The 13451-nt window shown below is 34.2% G+C and overlaps 1 protein-coding gene across 13 annotated transcripts in view; it reads left to right on the top strand.

Moving 5' to 3' along the window:
• The window catches only part of EHBP1 (EH domain binding protein 1), a 333981-nt gene that overhangs the window by 61759 nt on the left and 258771 nt on the right, over positions 1-13451 (top strand). For all 13 annotated transcript variants that reach the window (XM_082358000.1, XM_082358003.1, XM_082358004.1 and 10 more), the window contains exons 4-5: positions 4490-4585; positions 9962-10015. In XM_082358000.1, the coding sequence (XP_082214126.1) occupies positions 4490-4585; positions 9962-10015 (150 nt within the window). The remainder of the gene's footprint in view (positions 1-4489; positions 4586-9961; positions 10016-13451) is intronic.

Below are 13451 nucleotides of genomic sequence, written 5' to 3'. Positions count from 1 at the left end.
AATGATTAAATCACCTGCCTTTCCTGACTCTACTAAGGAGCTAGCTAAATAGCTGTATGTGTTTTGTACCAAATTATTTTCTAGGGAAATCCTTTCTGTTACTCTGAATAAAAACTGATCAGGGTTCTTGTAGTGCTGATGAGTGCCAATATGAGGTGCTTTTTAAAAAATAAAGTTCTTAAGAACCTAAATTCCTGTCTCAGTTGAGTTGTACAGTTAGATGTTTAATACCGCAGCTATTTTTAGTTACCTGTATTAGACTTTTCATTCTTTTTCTAGCTTCAGGTTCTTTAATTCTGTTTGAGGTAGAAGTTGTAGTAAGCTCTTCTGACTAGGAACACTTTTTTTTTTTTTTCCTTCATGTTTGCTGCTATATACATCATAGTTTCCTCTCCAGCAGAATTTACTCGTTCTGTTTTCTGCCTAGTATATAATAATTAGCTAACATTATAAAGCTGGCATTGCCAGATACTCAGCTGGACTAATTGATATTGTTACACTGTCCTAACTTAGCTAGGTGTACAGTCCCTAAAAAGACTATCAGAAAGCCAGAGCTCTGTCTTAGTTTGACCTTTTCTCTTGCTGGGAAGAGATGCTGGATAGATGGTCAGAAAATGGCAGCATACTAGCAGCTTGGGAACTAGCACCTTTCCGTCTCTTTTTATTAAAAAAAGAAAGAAAAAAAAAAGATTTTAATTCATTAAGCAGATTGTATTTTTGTTTGTTTATTGGTCTAATTACCATTCCCTGATCCAAGACTGAGAATTTAAATAGGTCAGTTAGAGGATCAGCATTAGGATACCTTAGGAAATTATGTGGTATCACCACCTTCTAACCCTGCCCAGTTGTTAGTTGGTCTCCACATTCCCTGCTTTTCCCACTCTTGACCTCTGTGTCATATACATAAATGTTAAGACCTTAGGGATAGAAGACTATTTTCTTGACTACTCTGTGAATCAGAAATAGAGTTGGCTATGATGTCGGTTGGGTGAAGAACTCTGAACTTGAAAATCATGGAGTTGGTTCTCCTACTGATTATTAGTATGGCTTCAGGCAAGCCATTTACTCTTTAATTGCTTCAATTTCCTTATCTGGACCTGGTTTAGATCTCCTAAAGATATTTTCAGGCCTAAAATTCTTTGATGGTCTTTTTTTTCATTCAGAATTTTACAAAAACTCTATCTTTTCTGCCGTGGCTAATAAGTAAAGTTCAGTTATTATGGTCTTTTTTTTTTTTTTTAATGTATCGGGAGACTATGAAAATATAATTATGGGAAGTTTGAAGAGACCAGAGAAATTGCTTGATCTACCATGACAGTACATGAGAATTAGAGTTGTCATAAATCTTCAGAATTAAATATGTAGACTATGTAGAGTTTTGATTAAAGATTTTCTAAGATGGGCAGCAATTTACTTTTCAAAATGGATATTGTTTACCTTGTGGAGTTTTTGTTCTAGGACTGTCAACAGGCATAGAAATAGGCAGGGGAATAGAGGAATCCCTGGAGATGTTTTTTAATCAGCAAAACCCAGTTCTTTACCTTTGGCTGTAGTGTGCTAAGTCTCTTGTGAGTCTCTACTTCCCTTTCCTCACCTGAAGTTTTGTGATCTGGGGGCAATGAAGAGAGAATAGAGGGGGAGTTATTGACAATTTAGCTGGAGTGGGAGTAGTTTAGTGCTGCTAAACCTATATCTTGTGCTGGTATTCTATCTTTTATTGAAGTATAGTTAACTTATAATAGTCTGCTGGGATTTTAACTAACAAGCTATGATAAGATTCACATGGACATAAGTTTCCATGATCTTGATCCCTTCTCAGTTCCACTTCCTGGGTTCAAATCCAACTTTTGCCACTTACTTGCTGTGTGATCTTGGGCCAGTCTGTGCCTCAGTTTCTTCATGTGTTAAATCTGCTCCCTGACATGCACCTGCACTCATATACTTTAGCTATTTTCCTATTATTATGGAAGAATGGTCTGTGCTCCGAGCAAAGGCCAATCTGTCTCCTTTTGTACTGTTAAGGACATTACTCTAGCAATTATTTCTCTTCTGCATCATTAAATTTTCCCTCTTAACTGGATATTTCTCATCACCCTAAAAATATTTTTCTCTTATTTAAAAAATTCTCTTCTGACACTATTTCTCCCACTAGCACCAACCTATTTCTCTCTTTCTCTTTCAGCAAAACACCTCAGAGGAGTTGAATGTACTTGCTAGCTCAGTTTCTTTCTTCCTATTCTTTCTTGAATCCATGCTAATCCAGTCAGGTGTTTACCCTTGTCACTCCACTGAAACTGCTCTTGTGAAGTCAGTAATGGCTTCTGCTTTGTTAAATCCAGGGGTCATTTTCCAGATCTCATCCTCTTTGATCTGTTACCAAGATTTGGGACAGATGATTGTTCCTTTCTCCTTAAAACATTTTCTCCACTAGACTTTCAGAATACCACACACCTCTAGTTTTCCTTCTGCTTTACTGACCCTTCTTTGCTGGTTCCTCCTCATTTCCTGGACCTGTTATTGTTGCGCTCCAAGGTTCAGTTCTTGAGCCTTTATCTCTCTCTCTCTCTTTCCCCCTCCCTCTCTCCCTCTCTCTCTTTCTCTCTCTCCTCACTCCCTTGGGATCACATCCAAGTTTTAAGTATCACCTGCATGCTGATGATTCCCAAATTTATAACTCCCGGCACGTACATCCAGCTGCCTATTTAAACACCTACACTTGAATATCTAAAAGGCAACTTAGATTTAATGTGTATAAAACTGAGTTCCTAATCTTATTTTCCAAACTTGATCCTTCAGCAGTTTTGCCTCATATCTGTTAATAGCAATTCCTTTTATGTACTTGCTCAAGGGCGAAAGCCTTAGAATCATCCTTGGGTACTTTCTTTCATACAATCAGACAGAAAACCTTATTGATTCTGTCTTGAAACTATGAAAAAATATATGGAATCTGACTACTTTGTACCACTTTTCTACCACCCCAAGCCAAGTCACCATTAGCTCTCCACAGGATAATTGCAGTAGCTTACTGGTCTCCCTGTTTCCTCTCTTACATCTGAAGCCTATTCTAAATACATTTGCTAGAGTCAAAAAACATAACTTCATCATTCCTCTGCTTAAAATCCTCCAGTGACTTCCCATCTCACTCAAATTACAAACCAAAATCTTTGGAATGGGCTGCCAGAGCCTCATATGATTGGGCCCTCCGTGTTTTCTCTAGTCTTATCTCCTGCTGCTCTTCTCTTTGACCACTCTGCTCCAGCCACATTGGCATTGTTGTTATCTAACTGCCTCAGCACCTTTCCAGTTGCTGGTCCATCTCCCTAGGAAGCTCTTCCCATGTTTTAAAATATCTGATTCACCTCCTTACGGTCTTCTCTCATCACCTGCTCATTGACACTTTTCTCTGATTAACCTGTTGAAAATTGTTACTTTCTCTTGCCCCTTCCATCCTTCTTTCCTACTTTCATTTTTCTCCACAGCGTTTCTCTCTACCTAACATGCTGTCTGTTTTACTTAATTATTTTGTTTGTCTGTCTCTTCCTACTATTCTGAAAACTCCACTAAGGCAGATTTTTTCTTTTTTTTTTTTTACTACAGTTCCTAGACAACGCTTGGTAGATAGTATCAATTGAGTGAGTGAATGAATGAATGAATGAATAGTAGCTACCTCATAGGGTTCTTATGCAGATTGAATGAGTTAAACATAAGTAAATTCCAAATATGGACTGACATATAGAAAGTACTTCTTAAGTGTCAGCTTTTATTACCACCTTCGTAGCATGTCCACGGACAGTCCTGAAGCCCAGAGAGATGAAGATTTAGTTGAGCTGTCTTGGCATACCATTATCCATTAGCTTTGGCTGGAAACGCCACCACAGCGGAAGACCTAGAGTGGTGACCCCCACATTTCAGGGGGTTCCTTAGGGAACCTTGATAATATTTACAAGGAAAAAAGTCTTTAAAATTATAGGCACTAGAAACATTAACTGTACAAACTGCTTTCTTCTTTACTTGACCCAAATAAACATTATGGTTTAGTGGGAAATGATCTTAAATGCAGACTATACAATTAATTTTTCCTTTTAAAGAATGAATTTGCCCTTAAGTTCCTAAATCACAAAGTAATTTTAAAAATGTTTCTCCTAATAAGGTTTTTATTCAATCCTAAATAGCTTTTGAAAATATGAGGCACCTCATTTTTGCATCTTCTTGTGTGTGTGTGTGTGTGTGTGTGTGTGTGTGTGTGTGTGTGTGTGTATGTGTGCATGGGAGAGGGTAAAGGTTTGTTTACAGATAGTAATCTGTAGCTACCATGTGATATAACCGTCATAGCCCAAGTTTAATGCTTGAAAAGTTTTATTTGACTAACCATTTTTGTTTTAGGGAGACAGATCTAATGGATAGTTAAATAGGGTCAATATATTTTTGTAAATTATTAACATTGCATTTCCTGTACTTCAAATTGAAGCCATTATTTTTATTCTGATAGGCTCATAGCTGGCAGCCTGGAATAAAAAATCCATACCGTGGTGTTGTAGTATGGCCTGTTCCTGAAAACATTGAAATCACTGTGACACTTTTTAAGGTAAGTTCCAGTTTTATAAGTTATAGGATTTATTATATAATCATAGTTCTAAATGACGGAATATTTCAGTATTCATTGTTCTATACATTTGGGTCCTTAATGTGCAGTAAGGACCTTAATGTGCGTTATTTTTAGAGATATAGCAATTTATAACAATGTAAGGATATCAGGGTGTTTCATGGTCTATAAAGTCCAAATAATTTGGGAGTCTTTTTGAACTTATTCCAGTTAAGATCAATTGGAATACTTCTTTTACTACTTCCTACATTCCACCCACAGGGAACTTTAAAGTTTTTTTTCTGTGGAAAGCTGAGGTTTGTGGAATTCTTAGTCCTGACCCTCATTTTGTTAGCCTTGTTTGACTAATAACAAGATAGGTTTTTAAATTAGTATATGATAAATATTTTATTGATGTTAATATAAGAAGATAAGTTTAAAATTGATTTTTGATAAATATTTTATAAATGTTAATATTTTATAAATACTATAGCTTAAAATAAAAATTCTGATAATAAATTCCAAGTGCAGGTCCAAAAACATAGCTGTGCATATAGCTAACTCCTTTTATATATGTTTTTTCTTGAAAGTTTTCCTTATTTCTTAACATTATAAAATAGTCCTCACACATATGACAGTTATGCACTAGAATATTTATTTTCCTAACCAATTCCTTACCTGCTCAAAAAAAAAAGGTGGAGACGAGTATGTCTCAGTTTCAGCCTTCTTGAAAGTGGTGCAGTTAGGAAACAAATGCTTTATTTCTTCTTGAATCCTTCCAATTGTGTTGACGTTACTTTTACAGAAGGACAGAATGAAGGAAGACATCTCATTAAGCACAAACATAAAGTTTGTGAAAATCCACTAAAATACTTTAGGATATGAAATCTAAGTTGAGCAAAGTTATATGGCTTAGAGTGTGAAATCACTGTGTAAAAAAATACTTTTGATTTTGTAATCCAGTATATTAATTCATATGTTCTGGAGCTACTGCAGGGATCAATAGAACAAAACAGTATGATGAATGTTGATGTACTAACCCATGAATGGGACACTACTTTTAAATGCTCTGTTTCATAGATAACTCTGTTTTATCAGAGATTCTTAACACTTTATGTATATTTTATAGTTTTGATATTATTGTTATTGGATCCTTTATAGTTTTGATATTATTGTTATTGGTATTATAACTTACTTGATTATGCTTATCATATATACACTATACTTGATTTGTTTGCCCAGGGAGAAATAAGGGATGCGACTGTAGCTGCTCTTCCTTTTTTTTTCAGGAAAGATCAGAACCATCCTATTACCATTTAGTCAGCTGTCCTAAAAGCCTATTATTAAACCCCCCTTAACCATACCTCTCCTACTGAAATGATATAGTAAGATTGGTAGTTAACAACAAGACCTTTAGAGTACTATTTCATTTAATTCTTACAGCAACCCTAAGGTTCTGTAATTATTCCCATTGTACTGATAAGGAAACTGAGACTAAAGAAGAAGGTAACTTGCCCAGTCACACTGCAATTTAGCCCTGGGGTGGTTGTTGTCTGTTTGTTTTTGATTTTGTTTTACATTGTATGGCCTGTTCTGTAATACAAACCGCTCTGAATATAGATTACAACAGCAAAATCTCTGACATGCTTGAGGAAGACTTTAAGTAATCTCTTGTGTGTTTTTGATTCAGTCTGTTTATATTGGTAAAGCAAGTGAATGGACATAGTTACACAACTTTAAAAATAAAATGATGATAGAGAACAAGGGGTTAGAAGAGAGCCAATAAATGGCTGACAGCCGTGTGTCTGGGCAAAGGATATGCACTAACTGAGCGATTCTGAGTTGAAAGTGGCTGTTGAAATGTGTTACTTGGAGGATTAGGAGGTGAGTGTAGTTTTCAAGTGCTGATGAGAAGGTTCAGCATATCCTATCACTGAACTCTTATGTCTGTAAGTGTTAGTCTGTAGGGGAAAAACCTAAATACCCCTTCCTCCCCATTTTGCTGTATTACACACATTTCTCTTCAATCGTGCTATGGAGGCAAACTTGTGACCATTTAAAATACTTAAATAAATACTTAGATAAATATCTTTATCTTCCTGACTCTACATCTTCCCAGAGTTCCATAGAAAAGCAGAAAAGTAAAACAAAACAAAATAATTTTTCATTCTTTCATGGTAATTTTTTTGGATCTTGCATTTAAAATATTCAAGTGGAAAACTTTTTCATATTTCCCCCTTCCTTTTACTTATATTAAAGTCTCACAATTTACTTAATCCTGAAACTTGTGAATAGGAAAGGACTGCTCTGAATCCTTTTTGTCCTAGGTATGGTACTCACAGAGTTGTGCTCATAGACAACATGCTTTTTTAAAAAGTTATCAATATATTTCATTTTTCTGTGACTTAACCAGAAATTAATTTCTTTAGCCTGCATGCTTGATTTTGAAATTTGAATTAGATTGAAAATAGCTATTTCTAGTTAATGAAAAAAAAAAAGCCTTTTAGGGTTTTGAGAAGGAAAACAGCTCTTTAAGCCATTTTCAATTTTTCTCTTTAGTGCAATGGTAGTAAAAGAGACACTAGAGGGTAGAGAGTAGGATATAAAGAAGACGATTGATTCATGCTAGAAGCAATTTTTACTACCAATGTTTTTGTTTAGTCAATAATATAATTAGTTAATTGTGTAGATAGTCCAAAATGAACATTATTGTTGCTCCTTTACATCTTTTTAGTGACTTTGCCCTATCAGATATGTCCCTTGGTCCCATTAAAATTATTCTTTTAAGGGTAATATATCATCTCTGTTTCTAAAAAATGTTTCATCAGCTTTGAGAATTAATGTATATCATATATAAGTTACTGTTCAATATTTGTTAATTTGTAAGATATATGTTCATTAATTCATTCGTCAAGTATTCTTGAGAAACCACTGTGTGCCAGGTACTTTTCTAGGTCCTGGGGACACAGAGATAAAACTGAACCAACAACAGGGCTAAAAGCCAGACAGACCTGGAACTGCAACATAATGTTAACACTTATTTGTGGGAAGTTACATCTTTTAGGTCTCAGTTTTCTGTTCTGCTAAATGGGAATAAAAATAGTAGCTGTATCATAAGTTGCTGTGATGATTAGAACCCTTAGCACAATAACTGAGGCAGAGTGTGTGCATTGCAAATATTTTGTGTTACTACTACTACTACTACTACTACTACTATTATTAACTGTACCAGCTGTACTAGAACTATGCTGCATACTTCAACAGTGGTGCAGGTGGGGGCAGGCAGGAAGGGTGGTAAGATGTCTTTTTCCTAAGCATTGTGTCACACTTTATTACTTGGTCTCTAAAGTAGCACTGTTTGTGCCCTAAATTCCTCATGGAAAAGCTCCTTCAGGCTTTATTTACAGTAGTTGCTCTCTATAAACCTGGGCAGGGCCAGGCTGGGGAAACAGATATCAAGTAGAGTTTTCTACCTCTTTTTCCTTTCTACTCTTTCCTACTTCTCCCTGCTCATCACCACCAAGGAAACTCCTTTTTGGCAGGTCTTTATACTATCTGTGTGAATTTACCCATAGAAATAGCTGCCTTAGGACAGCTCAGAATCAGCTAGCCACCATGCTATTAAAGTAAAAAATAAGTAAATAGAAGTAAAGAAGTAACTAAGGAGTTTGGAATTTATCCCATAGGTTGTAGGGGTCATTAAAAAAATCTGAGTTGGTACTAACGTGGTCAGAACTGTGGTTTGGGAGAATTAATCTGTATACAAGATTGATTGGAGGGCAGAGAGTCTGGGAGAGTGCTGCAGTCACTTTTATCTTGAAAGAGACTAGGCACAAAGTGATGAGGACCCAAACTCAGCTGTGGCAGTAGAAACTGAAGATTAATAATAGACTAAAGTGGAATCAGTCATGAATAAGATGCTTCCCTATGAGAAGCATGTGGTCCCTGAGACCCAGTAGGGGAATAGCATCTATGTGCACTCACTCTCTCTCTCAGTACCTCCATCCCTCCCCAACCTCTAACACATGAATTTGAACTTGAATAAGTTAAATGCACTTATGATGCAACCCCACTACTTTCCCTTTTATGTCTTATAATCTATTGCCTTTTACCTTTACTTACTCTAATTTAATCTGTGGAAATTCTATACAATCCCACCTAGTCCAAATGCTTCCTCACTCATAAAGCTTTTATTGTTCATTCCTCTAAGAAATGTATTGTCTTCTAATCCCTAGTAAAACCATGTATTTCATTCATTATATATGTATTTAGATTAGTTGTTTGACCATGTATTTCATTCATCATATATGTATTTACATTAGTTGTTTGTCTTCGAAGGCAAGGACAACTATATTTGAATCCATATAACACCTCTACAATTCCTTGTATAATAAGTAGCTAATAAATATTTGTCAAATACTTGCAAAAGTATGCTTCATATAGAAAAAAGCTGCATTTGGTTGTGGGATCTGTTACCCTTTCTTAGGTTTCTGGTGGTGGAGGGCGGATGGGGGTATCAACATCCAATTTGCCATTTTGTGTAGATTATGAAGTCCTTTGAGGTACTTTGAAATTCCAGATGTTTATGTAACCTCTGCACCAAGAAAACCTTGCCTCAAGTGATACTTTGAGTTTAAAATACTTAGAGGTATAGAAATGAGGGCAGAGCTTTATATGGGCATTTAATATCTTAATAAAGTGCTTCTTAATAGTTCACTCACTAAGTTATCTGAACCTGGGTTTCTTTTTTTTTTTTAATTTTTATTGGAGTATAGTTGGTATACAATGTTGTGTTAGTTTCTGCTGTACAGCAAAGTGAATCAGTTATACATATACATATATCCACTCTTTTCTAGATTCTGTTCCCCTGTAGGTCATTACAGAGTATTGAGTTGAGTTCCCTTTGCTGTACAGTAGGTTCTTATTAATTATCTATTTTATATATAGTATGTCTATGTCAATTCCAATCTCTCATTTTATCCCTCCCACCCCCCCTTCCCCCTTGATAACCATAAGTTTGTTTTCTACATCTCTGACTCTATTTCTGTTTTGTAAATAAGTTCATTTGTACCATTTTTTTTAGATTCCACATATAAGCGATATCATATTATATTTGTCCCTCGGTTTCTTTTTGTATTGTTTTAGATGGAATGATGGAAGATGATGATATGCATTAACATAAGTAAAATAGAGAATTTCTTAGTAAAAAATAATGATTTAAATTTAGGTAAGTTATGGAAGTTTCTTAAGAGTAGGCCATTCTGCCTCTCCTTTTTTAAAAAGTTGGAAAAAGCTAAGAGCAAGGCTGTTTGTATTTTCTTAACTGGATTGACTGAATTAAGAAATGTATTTCAACTTTATATTTTGCTTTTGTTACAGGATCCTCATGCAGAGGAATTTGAAGATAAAGAGTGGACATTTGTCATAGAAAATGTAAGCTAATCGTAAATTCTGTCACCTTTCATATTTTTGACTGTATAAATTACTAAGGTACATTAGCATTTTGGTGGTAGGAGAAATGTTGCCTTATAAAAATTAAATAGTGATTTGTAACTTTCAGAATTTTTTAAATGAAATGATAGCCGGTAGCAGAATTATTTGTAAATATTTTTGTTAAAAATATAGACGTAAAAATACTCTTCAATGCTGAATTATATATATGCTCTATGTATTCTGTTGGGAGCTTGAGGGAAGGATCATGTCTTATTCATCTTTTTATCTATTTAGCATCTGACATGGTGCTTCTCACATAACAAATGCTCATTGAAACATTTGTTGAATGAAACTATGAATGATCTTAGAAATCTTTTTTAAAAAAGTATATGCTTTAACTCTTTGGGTTGAGGGATTCTAGAGTGGTACTTTAATAATCATCTTCAATTAGTTTACATATTGTGGAGTCCCAGGTGACTTGCAGGCATATAGTAGTTGTTTAATAAATGTTTATTGAATGGAGATTAGGGAAGACAGTCCATGAAACTACAGTGAGAAAGAATGTGGATTCTGGATTCTGATAGACCTGATTGCAAGCCCTAGCTCTTCCATTTATAGGCTCTGTGATTGTGGTAAGTTTCTTAACTTCTCAGCAATCAATTTACAGGTTTGTGAGGATTAAATAATTTCAATGAATATTAGCTTTTATCATTGTCATCGACATCATTACCATGATTGTTATTAAAGTTCTAAAATATATTTGTAACAGTTTTATAACGTGCTTTATAACAGCATATTCTTCCTTTCTGTGCCTGACTTTGTTTTATATCTCAGTGGTAAAAGGAATCTTATACTTTTTCCAGCAGTAGCTGGGCCATTTTTAGACATGAAGATCTGGGAAGCTTGGGAAGGAGATCAGGTCCAAACACAGTGGAAGGAGTTCTGATGGCTGGATATCAAGCCAATGTCATTGTGTTATGGTTCACACATGTTAACAGTTCTGGATTTTCTGTAGTGATAAGTTTGAACACTATACTTGGAATAGCATTGAGGTTTTAAAAACAAACAAACTTACACTTCTTGAAATTGGTTACAGCCTTAAAAATCTAGCTTTCATTAAGTTAAGAGCTTCTCCCCAATGGATGGTTTTACGGTTTTTGATACTCGCGGCTCTATTATACATCTTTGTTAATTTGATGTACTAAAGAATTAGCCAGTTAATTTTGGGTTGTAATTAATGGTAGAAGTATGTAAACACTAACTTTATATTTGTTTAGAAAGGTGTTCTTATTACACCTCTAATTAATTTTAGGATAGAGGCACAGCCGTTCTAAATTTCTGAGGAATACGTTATAAGCTGTTACTGAAAGGTACAAGTTAAAAAAAAAAAGCTATATGATATAGATCAGGTTTGGATGCAAAAGGCATTCAAATCTATAGGATTTTAGGAAAAATATTTTTAAGTTCTGTGTTATATATTTTATAAAAATATTTTAAAGGTCTATAGAGAAATACTAAAATTAAAACAGTGAGATTTAAATGGATCATGAGATAAAGAGGTATATTTTGGATTATACTTTCCATATTGGGGTATGTGTTTCTTAAGTCGAAGAGTACATTTATATCCTTTTTATGAAAAATATATTTAAGCCCAGCAGCTTATTTTGCTCATTTGCCTATTTATTACTCAAGTGATTGAAGTTGCTAGAAATCTGACTGTTAGGTAAGGGAGTGGCCATAGGAGGAAAATGGAAAATAAAATACATTAGCATTTCTTCTTTCCAAGTGTTTATTATTAAATTAGATTCACAAAAATCTAATAAAAATAATATAGATGCTTTTAACTATTATTCATATTGTTTATAAAACTTTATAAAACCAACATTTTAATTGAAATGTTACTAGAGGTTAAATTTTACTCTGTCATCTGAAGATTTTGGAGACCTTACTCTGAGTTACATTGTGGAGAGAACACTGCATTTGTGGACATTTCCAGCCATCATTATGCTTTTTAATAGCTGAAAGATTTTCTACCTTCTTGTCATTCTGCCTCCTCATATTCTTATTTGAAAAAAATGCATGTTCCTTTCTCCCATATCATAGTATAGAGAAGACATGAGCTTTTGATTGGTTAGAATTGAGTATAAATCCTGATGTGCCTTCAAAGCTGGTGACCTTGAGATTATTTTCTAGGACTTAATTTCTTCATCTGTAAAATGAAAGGTTTCTACTAAATGATCTCTGAGGGATTTTCTAGGTCCATGACTTTGTTTCAGTCAATAGGAATATTTTAATAAACTTTTTTGAAAATTATCTTTTTGTAGATCAAATTTTTGATTTTCAAGTTCATGGAGAATGAAACCGTTAAAATGCTTTAGAAAGAGTTGATAGAAGTGAGTTGTTAAAAACTGCTGTCAAATCTGGTGTGGAAATACAACTGTAAAAAATTGGGAAAATTTATGAAAATCTGAAAGGATTTTGCATTCAGATTATTTCTCTTTTGTCCTTATATATTGATTTCATTTAAAAGTGATTGAAGTACACTAATGATACGTTATGGCTGTTGATTGTGAGAAAATTGACAGTCAACGAAATTATACTCAAAGAAGAGGCCATGAAAACTGGTGATGAAACACATTAATATGTATTAAACAAAATTAAAATGTTTGTGTATCAGTATTTATAATTCTTCCCTTTAATTGACCAATTCTCTGTGACATTCAGATGATTTAAGAGGGATTCTACTATGAATGTATACTAAGCCATTCTCATGGGCTCTCTCTATATACTCATCTCTAGGATTAAAGAACTGTTCTTAGAAATTTTCTTTTAAACCTAAATTCAATATAAGTAGACATTACATTTTTCAGGTAGTAGCAGTTCACTTTGCTTGAACTTATAGCAGTTCACTGTATGACATCATCATATTCATTCATTCATTCAGTAGCAGTTAATTCACTGAGTATGTATTTTGTGGTGGGCACTCTTCTAGGTACTGGAAATAGAGTGGTATATAAAGCACATTAAAAATCTCTTCCTCATGGAGTTTACATTTGTGTGTGTGAGAGAGAGACAGAAAATAAAAATTAATGTGTGTGAAATATATACTATGTTAGATCATATAAATATATAATATATGTTAAATACATGTTAAATATATAAGTGCTAAAGAGAAAAAGCAAGAAAGGGGGATAGGGATTCCACTATTATGGTTACATAGATATAATGAGCTTTATTATTTCTTGTAAGGTCTCCAAAAGAGAATTCAGGCATACTTGTCAAATTAATTTGAAAGATATTTTAATAAGAATTTATTAAACCAATATTATAAGGTTCTAGAAAGTTTAACCTTGCAATGCTATATAAACCTTTTCCTAGGTTACAGCTCCCCTCAGTGGTGGATGACGAAATTGACTCTGGTCTAGAGAAACAGTCT

The sequence above is a fragment of the Balaenoptera borealis genome (assembly GCF_965194805.1).
Source record: "Balaenoptera borealis genome assembly, chromosome: 15".
NCBI lineage: Eukaryota > Metazoa > Chordata > Mammalia > Artiodactyla > Balaenopteridae > Balaenoptera > Balaenoptera borealis.
The sequence above is the reverse complement of the archived record's forward strand: the minus strand, read 5'-3'. Positions and strand labels throughout refer to the sequence as shown.